At 44.4% G+C, this 12110-nt stretch overlaps 1 protein-coding gene across 1 annotated transcript; it reads left to right on the top strand.

The window, feature by feature from the left end:
- Positions 1 to 1427: 1427 nt before the first annotated feature.
- LOC114437200 (potassium/sodium hyperpolarization-activated cyclic nucleotide-gated channel 1-like) lies at positions 1428 to 11743 on the top strand. Its single transcript, XM_028407725.1, has 8 exons — positions 1428 to 2080; positions 5726 to 6149; positions 6461 to 6622; positions 7158 to 7376; positions 7914 to 8060; positions 8482 to 8722; positions 9631 to 9795; positions 10182 to 11743. Exons 1-8 carry the CDS (start codon positions 1428 to 1430, stop codon positions 11741 to 11743), a joined length of 3573 nt encoding a protein of 1190 aa, XP_028263526.1.
- Positions 11744 to 12110: the final 367 nt, after the last annotated feature.

The following is a 12110-nucleotide window of genomic DNA, read 5'->3' as shown; positions in this document are numbered from 1 at the left end:
GTCACAGATAAATCAGAATTTGTTGATTAAAACTAATACTGAAGACTAGTGCAGTAAACCTATAGATGTGTAAACACTGTGATCTGTGTCTACATGTGAAGGATTTAATGGCACTTAGTGAAGGATTTAAACCATCATATAATGCCTCACTGAAGTTGCATGTTAAGACTGTCTGATCTACCTAAACCACACGCTTTGATATTGTTGTCATAAATGTGCCTAAATAATTGAAAATAAACTTTTAGTTTACAACAAAACTGCATATAAGAATGTATGAATTTGCACGTTTTGTTGACTCTAAATTAGCTGTAAGTGTGAACATGGATGTTTGTCTCTCTGTGTCCAGGTTGGACAGTCAGTCCACTTAAGGATTCAAGGTTGAACTCATTTGATTTTAAAGTCAGATTTTCTGTCCATTGCTTGACTTAATAAATCTTTGAGGGGATTTCTTTAAAATTTAGACCGAACCATAATTTGGATTTGAGGATGAACATATAAGATTATAACCCAAGAATTCACTCACTATAGGATAAGATTTCACACAAATTCCTATCTGGTTTTGTTTAAAAAAAAAAAAAGACAAGAAAAAAGGAAAGAAAGAAAGAGCAAAAGAATCAGTGTCAGAGGATGTTAATGTTAATGCATGACTGTTTTATCCACTTTGACCATATTAAAGTAAACCAGTTTGTTTTCTAGCAAGACTTCAGAGGTCCCCCTCATAGTCTCAGCTCTGAGTCCCTCACACGCATCACTGGGTGTTGCATCCTGTCTTAACTGAACTACTACTCTTAAGGCTGGATCTCATCCTTGAATCATCCTCTCCAGTTGCCCTGACAGGGCGGGGTGAGCGCATGTGCCAACCTGGCTCCTATGGCAACCCGATAGATTAGCTCCATCGATATTCACGTTATTAGAAAGCGACAGGCTTCAGTGATGGATCAGTGATGTCAGCGCTGTTTGAATGCCGGTGCCAGCTGATTACATGTGTGCGTTCACCTTGCACTGAGGGAGAGCTCGGATATTTCGGGGAGGTGGGGATCATGCTTTGTCATTGAGGAGCTCAGCAGCAGCAGCAGCAGCGTTCTCCCACTCCGGCACGTCCGACGCTCAGCATGCTGCATCCTGATGCGCTCCCGTCTGCACTCAGTGAGCTTACCTGGAATTTACATGCATTTCTCGTTTACCGCTTTGACATGACTGTGTGACTGGAGCGGGCACGTATTGTTGACGCATCTCTATGTGTAAAGGAGGAGAGCGGCACGTCCCAAGTGTCAGATAAGATACGACCTGTCCTGCGGATGCGCCGTTACTGTCTTGCCTCCAGTGGTACCCCAAGTGTATGAGATACATGATTCATCCCTGTGTTTTCACGGGCTGTCCTTAAAGCGCGCCTCCTCCTCTTCTTCTTCTTCCTCTTCTTCTTCAAAATGGAAAGATTTCAGTCTTCCATGCGCAAACGGCTGTACAGCTTGCCGCAAAACATTGGGCAAAAACCCTTTGTGATTGACGAAGGAGACAACGGCGACAAGGACACTAAGAGGAAAAGTATTCGGCTAAAACATTTGTCCTCTCCGTCTCCTGCAAGCAGTTGCAAGAGCATTGAGGAGGCCAGGAGCGAAGACTTGGAGAGGGACGTTACTGTGAAGACCAACTTGAATGGGGACTGTCGCTTTTTTAGGGGCAGCATCTCTTCCATCACCGGGCGGCATCCTCCCGGGTCAGACTCAGCGGAGCAGCGGCGCCTCATCCCCGAGGCTGATGCCGGTGTCAACGAGAGTTACCCCGGTGAGCACGGCCCCGGGGCCGAGCAGGCAACGGGCGGACTGATTGGCGCAGCCGGGCAGCCGTCAGTGTTTGACCAGTCAAGTTTCATCAAGTTGGAAGGGTCCGAGCAAATAATACCTGAAGATGACCGGCTGTACCAAGCCGGCTTCATGCACCGACAGTTTGGGTCGATGCTCCAACCGGGAGTCAACAAGTTCTCCCTGCGGATGCTGGGGAGTGAGAGGGCCGTGGAGCATGAGAGGGAGCGCGTAAAGTCTGCAGGCTTCTGGATAATCCACCCCTACAGTGATTTTAGGTAATTTATGTGCAGAAAGTCTTGTCCTCACAACAGCAGCTGCAGTCATCCTGTCGCTCATTTCACACTCATTTTGCCTGCAGATATAGAATAAAACAATTCTGATCATTATGAAATGGCTTAAACTTGACAGAAGCTAAAGCCCTGCACGTCAGGAGTGATTTTACTGCATTATAACGACACCAGGAGTGTGCAGAATGGGTGCATAACAGGCTCTCAGTAACGTATTCACACATTACATAGATAAACAGCTCAAGGTGTGAAACTGATAATGATTACAAAATATATATTTACAGGGAAACATGGACTTGAAATGGTTGATTTGTGCTAAATATCATGCATGTGCAGGGTGTAAGTCTGTCTTTTGTTTGGCCTAGAGGTGTGTGTGTGTGGTTTAATTCACACAACAACTTAGCTGTATAATTATCTAACAACCAATTTTCTGTATGAATCCATTTTGTGAATCTAAGCCAACCTGTAATTCCCTAATTTGCCTCGCCTGCTATACCATTCCTCTGCACGCTGCCTGTAAACCAGAGTTCTGTTTATCACCACCATCAAGAGATTTTCCTGACATTTAACCTTGACGCTCGCTGTCATCATATTTTCACCAGCCAGTTGTATGCCGATGTGTGTCACTGCAATTTTTTTCCACTCATCTGAATTACATTTTTTTTTATCATTTAGCGAGGGCAATGGATTACAGAGAGTGCAGCAGGGGCTTGGAAATGGGGTAATCAAAATAGGGTAACATGACCATTCAAGATATTAGAAGCACACATCAGTGGAGATTATTACAGCACAATTAGTCTAATGGAGCAGAGATGGTGTGGACAGGGAAGGGACACACAGCAAAAAAAAAAAAAAAAAAAAAAAAAGCACGCACTGACAGAGAGGGAGAGAAAGAGAGATTGAAATGAAAATGATGTGAGGAATCAGGACAGCCAGCTGTTAGCTCTGTGGACGAGTTATGAGGTGTCATCACTTGGTGCTTGGCTCAGTCACACTTTCGAGCAGCAGCCATGTGTTAGTGCAGGCCTGTCAAGGTAACCAGTTCTAGTTTAAAGATGTAAACTTTATCCAGGGTTCCTTTACAGGTTCTGATCCTGCAAACTGGCAACTTCAGTCCCTGATGTGTGTCACAGTCATGAGGCGACATGCTGTGTGCTCACACTCTTGTTGTCGTCTGCATTCTAAGTAACTGCTGTTTTGTATTAAAGCATTCTGTGGATACAGAAGCAGACATACTGAACTGGCACGCTGTGTAAATATAGTTAATATGATTGCTGGTGGGCCTGAGCCACAGTACAGGTGTGTGTTAAGCCACTGAGCTGCATGCAGGCTGTTGTGTTTCAGCTGCGCTCTGGCAGCAAGAGATAAGTATCTCTAGTACAAATGTGATCCCTTTTTCAGCTGTCCTGATTGATCTAAGCTTCTTTCACCATTTTAAGCCTTTTTGTGTTCACTTTGCTTGTAACTCCCCTCTCTGGGTGCTCTCACGCTCTTTAACGTGGTTGAACTCTGACCCAAAAAGTGCAAGATTCCTCTCAGCACCAGCCAAGGTCCACAGACTTCACAACTGTCAGCTTTATTTTGATGGTAACGCCAGATTACACCAGCAGGTTGTCTGATCTTCGTGGGCTGAATGCTGCGTGCACAGTCATTTGTTGAGCCAAAAGGATGGTCTGCAGGGTGATGGCTGTAATGCACTGTCCCCTACAGACCTTTTAATTTATTTATTTTTTTTCATCCAGCTGTTCCAGTGTTCTGTAGCACAGTGACGTGTGCAGAGCAATAATGCTAACATCTGGCTGATGGGAGCTGACTTCTGGAGATGACATGGATTCCCAGGAGATAACGGTGGATTTAGCCAGAGAGGGGAAGTGCAATTAGGACCAGTGTGTCACTGCAGAGACAACAGGCAGATGTAGAGAGAAATGCAAATGCTTTGTTTGGCAGAGAACAACGGAAAGCTGATTAGGACAAATGGCCACTGTGCCCTCACTGGTTCCCACTTTTCGTGATGTTCCCCCTGAGAAAGCTGGGTGATGTAGAACAGGTGGATCTGTAGGAGTCACATCAGAACTCCTGAACACTCACCAAATAACAGCTATTAATCATCAGCAGTGTAACGATATCAGATCAACACAGTGATTGTGGTAAAAAGAGTTTATGATAATGATACTCTCATGATATCTGCAGTCGTAATGAGGCCTATCCTCATTAAGACTGCAGATATCATGAGGATATGAGTTTTAATTTTTGCATGTCTGTGAGCCTACCCGGCTAGCTAGTCCTCATCTTTTTACAGCATTAAATTGTATTTCCACTTAATATGACAAAGCATGAACACAAAGAAGCTGAATATTAATGAACTTCTCTCTCAGTCCACCCTTAGATAATGGTCAGTAACACTATGAAATATGTTTCTACACACACTCCTGATAAATGAAAATGGTTTCCTCAGTCAGTCTTTTCAAAGGATTCTTGTGTTCTCCTGATTGCAGTGAGTGTTTGCTGCACGCTCCCCCACATCCCAACCTTAAGTGTTGTGATGCATGCGTCCTCGTAGGTCCTGCAGTTTGTGCTGACCCTGTTGGTGCGTCAGGCTCCTGGTGAATCGATCAGCTGTTAATCAGGTCTCTGAAAGAGATGGAGGATGTGCCGTCACACACGCACACACACAGTGCTACATCACTGCATGTTGTTTGCAATGCAATTTGCAGTAAAGAAAGAAAAAAAAACATTTGAAGTTGTTGGAGTAAGACATCCATCAGTACAGTATAATGGAAACAGCCAGACATGGTACCAGATCATGTGGTTTTATAATAACTGTGCTGAGGCAGGACTGGAACAACTAGCAGCCTCTTTCATGCAGTTGTAGATAGAATTGAACACACTGCTGCTGCTGATACTTGTAAAAATCAATATTTCCTCATGAGAAATTCAGATGAATTCCAATAACCAATTTTCCTCCACGTCCCTGTGGCCAGAAGCCCAACATTGAACTGAATTAGAGAACCATTGTTATTTTCTAGAATCAATCTAATTCTCACCTCAGTCAGTTTGTGTTGGTTCTGCTCAGAAATCTTCAAGTTTAACTGTAAGATACACAGAATTATTTGTATCTGAAGTCCTAGATTGCTCTAAATATGTAGGGTGCACTCTTCTATACCATTACAACTTGTTACATAGCTAACAAATAAACACAGCTTTAATATTCAAGTTTATGTGAAGCCATGTGTACTCCGGTTATTTTCACATATCCTTAAACGTGTTGAAGTCTTTCATGGTGTCTAAAAATAGAGCCGTTTCTCCTTCCCCAGTTTTTAAGGTACGCTCTACTGTTTGTAAGTTGGTTTGTGTACAACACAGAGCTGACTGCTGGTAAGAGGCTGCATGTACACAACAACAAGAAACAGCCCAGAGAGCTGGTTTCTGAGGCAGAAACATTGGAGTGCTGCTCTCACTGATATCTGATGCATCATTTTATTGAGTTTCTGATACTAGTTGAACAATTGGAACAATTCTAATCTTCAGTCTCTGTATGTATGATGTGATTTTGTTGTTGTTGCTGCACATGTCTCAACTGGACTACAGTCTGCAAATGACTTTGGTGTTACAGTCCATCGCTGTGTGTTGTAGGTTTTACTGGGATCTGACCATGCTGCTGCTGATGGTGGGTAACCTCATCATCATCCCTGTGGGCATCACCTTCTTCAAGGATGAGCACACGCCCCCCTGGATTGTTTTCAACGTGGTGTCGGACACCTTCTTCCTCATGGACCTGGTCCTCAACTTCCGCACAGGCATCGTCAAGGAGGACAATACGGAGATCATCCTGGACCCACAGCAGATCAAGATCAAGTACCTTAAGAGCTGGTTTGTGGTGGACTTCATCTCCTCCATACCAGTGGACTACATCTTTCTTATTGTAGAAACACGCATCGACTCGGACTTTTACAAGACAGCCCGAGCCCTGAGGATCGTCCGCTTCACGAAGATCCTCAGTCTGCTGCGGCTGCTGCGCCTCTCCAGACTCATTCGATATATCCACCAGTGGGAAGAGGTACATGAGGGCACAGCTTGATTTATGATCAAATGCTTGTTCACTGCGCACAACAGGCAGGATGCTTTTATATGAAGTCATTTTTTTTTAGATAAAGCAGTCTTAAACGCTGTGCATAGTGAGATCTCTTTTCTGCTCTAGCAGTGCTTTCTGACTCATCCACAGACTCCTTTGTGCACAATCAAATCACTTTTGTAACAATAACAGATGCTTTGCTGCAATAACTTAGACAGTTTCATTCCAGTCAGGTGTTAATGTGCAGATGTTTACTGAACAGTTCAGCAGCCTAATACACACAATCTGTGTCATAGGTGTTCCACATGACGTATGATCTGGCCAGTGCTATGGTGCGCATCATGAACCTGATTGGTATGATGCTGCTGCTGTGTCACTGGGATGGCTGTCTTCAGTTCCTGGTTCCCATGCTGCAAGACTTCCCCCCTGACTGCTGGGTCACCCGAAACAAGATGGTGGTAAGTGGATTAATATTGAGTCAGAGGCATCTGAGCGTGTCCCACTTAAAACCACAGCAAATATATTCATGTTTAGGCTTCATCAGATATCATGTTTAAATGTACAGCAGCAGATTTATCACTCACTTTTGTGTCACACACATACACGAGGAACATTAGGGACCCTGTAAAACATCTGAATTCTAAGAAAGTGCTCAAATAATACAGAAGACGTGTGGATCCAGTTCTGACTTTTTCTTAGTTTTTTTTTTTTTTTTAACAGAATTGTATTTTTGTTTCTAAATCTATTTTGAGGTGAGTCAGAATTCAGAAAAAAAACTCAAACATTTACTGTTTGAGCACAAACTGAAATAGCTTTCAGACCAAAGATTCAATCCATAAAAATACAAGCTAAATGTAACCATGCATGGTGATGTTTTGTGACCGATCCGAAGCCAAAGCTGAAGAACGAAAGCTTCATCGTCTGAAAGAAAAAGACATGAAGCCGCAGTTATGCTGTAGATTCTGATTCTTTCTCCTTCCACGTCGCTTACAGAATGACACTTGGGGTCAGCAGTACTCCTATGCCCTGTTCAAGGCCATGAGTCACATGCTGTGCATTGGCTACGGCCTGTACCCCCCTATTGGCATGGCAGACGTATGGCTCACCATCCTCAGCATGATCGTGGGCGCTACCTGCTTTGCCATGTTTGTGGGGCATGCCACTGCGCTCATTCAGTCTCTGGACTCCTCCAGGAGGCAGTACCAAGAAAAGGTGGGTGTTTGTTAAAAGTATGGCTCAGATTTGATCAATTCAGATACCTATCTTTACAATGCCCATCAAATTAGGACCTTTGGGTGTGACTGGAAAGGACAGAGGAGCAGAGAAAATCACTGTCAGATGTTCAAGCTGCTAACACATACAAATAAACCGGGAGCCTTCCACATACATAGGCTGGCTGCACTGATCATTTATGGTGCTTTGCTGCTAGAGTACACTGCTGAAGGGCACAGTAGTTAATGTTATTAGCCGCAGCCTGCAGAGCGCCACTGTAATTGTCAGATGGGGCAGAGTCACAACATTGCACTGTGGGCAGGTTTCACAGATGGCCTGACAGTCGACTGTTAACCTAATGAGACACATTATAGTCCACCTCTGAGCCAACACATCAATCAGTTTAATATATTCATTTTGACATGACTTTGCATTTTGTCTTAGACAGAAATGCAGTCACATTTCAGTTGCAGTCACTCAAATACTTTCATATATTTGTATCATATAAATAACTAATAGTATTTGTCGTCACCGCAGTATAAACAAGTGGAGCAGTACATGTCCTTTCACAAGCTCCCTGCCGACATGCGACAGAGAATCCACGACTACTACGAGCACCGTTATCAGGGCAAGATGTTTGATGAGGAGAGCATCCTGGAGGAGCTGAACGAACCGCTACGAGAGGTCAGCTCCAGCTCCTGACTTTACACATATGAAAAGATCTAACTTAGGATTCATAAATGATTTAAAACATCATCATGTGTTGTAAGTGCATAATACTTTTATAAAGGCATTTGTCAACAACTGATTTTTGACACTAATGGACCAGAGAGACTTGAAGGTAAACTGTTCCTGCTCTCGGGATTAAGTTGAATGCTTAATTATTCGTGTAATCTAACATGGCGGTCTTACTTTGCTTGATAATGTTAATAGTCATGTAATCTGATTAGTAATGGCTGGAGACTGTATGAGGACAGAGAACCTCATTAATAGCACTAAGCTGTTAACCACCCTGCTTTTACAATGATTGAAATGTACACACGAAGCAACACAGACGTCATGACGCCTTTGCAAAGACACTTTGTTTTTGTGTCTCTCTCTGCAGGAAATCATCAACTTTAACTGTCGCAAACTGGTGGCCTCCATGCCCCTCTTTGCCAACGCTGACCCAAACTTCGTCACCTCCATGCTGACCAAACTGCGCTTCGAGGTCTTCCAGCCGGGCGACTACATCATCCGAGAAGGAACCATCGGCAAAAAGATGTACTTCATCCAGCACGGCGTTGTCAGCGTCATGACCAAGAGCAACAAGGACACCAAGCTGTCGGACGGCTCTTATTTTGGAGGTACTGTGTCAGTTTGAACATGGGTATGAAGGAGTGGTGGTTGTATGATTTGTTTTGATTTATTTTGCTCAGGCACTCAGCGGATTAACTTCCCTGACTATTACAGCTGGGAAAAAAACTGTTCACATCATCTCCTTAAAAGGGGCTCTGGAATAAGAGGAGCAAAGCTTTGCGATCTTGGATTCCATCTGTGGGGTTTTCCCCTGTTGTTGACACCATATTTAAAGCTAAAACCCGTAACTCTTCATTTGTTGTGTCCTTGTCATCATATCCAGCACAGCGAAATGTCAACTCAGGACATTGGTACATTTCAGGTATAAAAACATGAGGGGTTAATCATGAAGCATATATTTTTCTGGCACAGCTTAACACACACACAGATGTTAAAATAGTAAATGAGGACAGAAACATCCAGAACCAACACACAAGACAAATATGTCAGAAATCCCTCGTCGTCATGTGTAATAAATAGATTAAATTGATAAACAGGACAAGGGAGAGAGAGAGAGAGAGAGAGAGAGAGTTTTAGTCTGTGTGTGTTTGTATATCCTCAATATGTCTGTCCTGAAAAATATGCCTACTCTTTTTTTTTTTTTTTTAATGGCGCATTATTTTATTTTTCTGATCTGGCACGACAGATGAGGTCAGGACAAACTGTAAGCTGCAGAAATTGCATTAAGTGCTCCATCTGTGGGGTTCAGAGGCACTGGTCTTTTCGTGTTTTATCGTCTCACACTAATAATACTATTTTTGACTTTTATTTTTTGGTGAATGAGTCTAAAAAAGATATAAGAGGTGGGAAATTATTGTATATTCATTGATAATAATGACCCAATTTTAGTCCTGTCTTTGATTCTGCAGGAACTCTTTTTAAAGAACAAATGTTTTTTTTTCCCCTCCAACTGCAGAGATCTGTCTCCTGACCCGAGGCAGGAGGACAGCCAGCGTGAGAGCAGATAACTACTGCCGGCTGTACTCTCTGTCAGTGGACCACTTCAACGAGGTGCTGGAGGAGTATCCCATGATGAGGAGGGCGTTTGAGACCGTGGCTCTCGACCGCCTGGACCGCATCGGTAAAACCACTTTATAGCAGCTCATTATTTTTTTTTAGAAATCATATTTATTAATGTTTACATTCAAATGTTTTCTTCTATATTATAAATAATTATTGTATTCAAGGCTGTCTATTTATATGTGTAACTGGCACAAAAATGTAGTGTCTTTTTTCAGGATTAAATAAACACAGGAATGATGAGTGCAGTGTTACCCTCCATTGTACAATAATTTTGTATAGCACTTACATACTAAAATACATTATAGGTTTCTGATGCTGCTGAAAAATATATATTTGTTTCAGATAAATAAATTTAATGCTCATCATTGTAGCATCTAGTTAAGATGTTGCAGCTGATGAGTTGCTTTAATATCATGTGGTTGACCACATGTCTTTCCTCAACAGGGAAGAGGAACTCTGTTCTTCAGCATAAAGTCCAGCATCACCAAAGTTCTGGCACACTAAACCTTCAAGAGAATGAGATCATCCAAAGAATAGTGCAGCACGACCGTGACATGGCTCAGTGCACGCAGCTCATCCAAACCAGCACTACACCAAGCTTAAACCCTCCCGCTGCTCCTCCGTCACCAACGCCCGTCATCTGGGCCCCACTCGTTCAGGCCCCGCTTCAAGCTGCTGCTGCAACGACCCCGCTGGCTCTGGCCTTGGCCCACCACTCCCAGCTCCCTCCCATACTCTTCCACCACCCTCTGGCTGTGGGCTCTGGTTCCTTCAAGGATCACTCCAGCCATTCAAGGAGAGTGCATGTTGGAGCACACACCTCCACCAGCTGCGCTTCAGGGTCTGGTTCTCCTACCAGATTCAAATCTGGGGTGGAGACTCCCACACTGGCGTTCCCCACAACACACTATCTCTGTGCTGGACCCACATCTCCCACTGTGACGTCGCAGCCCATCTTCACCAGCAGCATGCAGCCCCTGACCCCTCTGCCCACTCACCAGCCTCTGCCCCACCCTCCACACTCTGGCATGGCTTCAGTGTTCCCCATCAGTCAGTCCACCGTCTCCTACACCTGCTCAGCTCAGCTCCACCCCCAGCCCTTCCATGGTGCAATGACCACCCCACCTCACCCAATAGGTTTACTCCAACAGGGGGCGCCAGGGAGGCTTACAGGAAGATTTCCAGTCCCCTCAGCTTCCACCATAAGTCCTCTGATCTCCAGCTCAGTCAGTCCCATTCTAAGCCAACTGCAGCAGACCCCTCACGCCATCATGCAGCAGATGGGATCCAGTCATGACAGAGCAGGCAGGACATCCAGCGGTCTGAACCTCCCATATTTTCCTTTCATCACTAACACCCAGTCCTCCACTGGATTAATACAGCCTATGTCTGCAGTCGGAGCTGGTGCTGCTGCCTCTCTGGCCCAGCACAGTCTGGCAGGTCTTCAGTCTGTTTTCCTCCCCCAGGTTCTCCCCGAGAACTCGGCCCTCGCCTCCCTGGCCCAATATGGTTCTGCCGAGGCTTCGCCTTGCTACACGCCTCCGGTCCACAGTCCTAGTATCCAAAGCCCTGTGAAAGGAAGAACAGTTTACCGCAGTGAGCTTCCTAGCACCTTGAGCTCTCACAGCCCTCTAACCCTTCAGACCTCATGCCCTGCCCGGGTGTCCTCTTCCCTCAAAGAAAGGGCCGAGTCCTCGGTGGATCTCTTTTCCCAGGAAATAAAGACTATCTCAGGCTCTCACAGCTCTATACACCAGGAAAGGCCTTTGGCCATGAGCAGCTTGTCTAAGGGAGTAGTGGGACCTCTGAGCCCCTTCTCCTCCCCCATGGCTGCCAGTAAACCCTACAGCCCCATCCCAGGTCAAGCCACTCCTGTCATTCGGACACATTCAGGGCCCGAGTTTCAGAACCAGTCTGTTGTTAGCATTCACTCTCCTCACTCTCAATCCCCTCCTAAAATGATAAAAAATGAACACAAACAGTCTAAACTTCCCTCCAACTTGTGAGGTTCAGACACACCCTCCTCTAATGCCTGAGAAAAGGTTATTTTAACCACTGCTTACACATTTTACAGCAGGAGGGTGTGTTGTCCTTGGAGATCAGTGGTTTCATTTTTAATCAGAGTGAATGCATCATGGATGACGATGAACAGTGTCAGAGAATTGTTTTCTACAGGATATATATTGCATCTTTGAATATGGTAATAACATCCAAACTGTAGTATATATAACACCTGTCGTATGTATTGTATTCTAGCCACACTCTGTGATTTGTCATACGTATTTGTTTAAAACCCAATTGTCCAGGCAATTTTGTGTAACCTTTTAGTGACACCTGTTCAGTTGGACAACTGTATTCAGTTACGATTGAAAC

The sequence above is a fragment of the Parambassis ranga genome, chromosome 6 (genome assembly GCF_900634625.1).
Source record: "Parambassis ranga chromosome 6, fParRan2.1, whole genome shotgun sequence".
NCBI classification, from domain to species: domain Eukaryota; kingdom Metazoa; phylum Chordata; class Actinopteri; family Ambassidae; genus Parambassis; species Parambassis ranga.
Note: the sequence above shows the minus strand (reverse complement) of the source record. Positions and strands in the feature narration are given on the sequence as shown.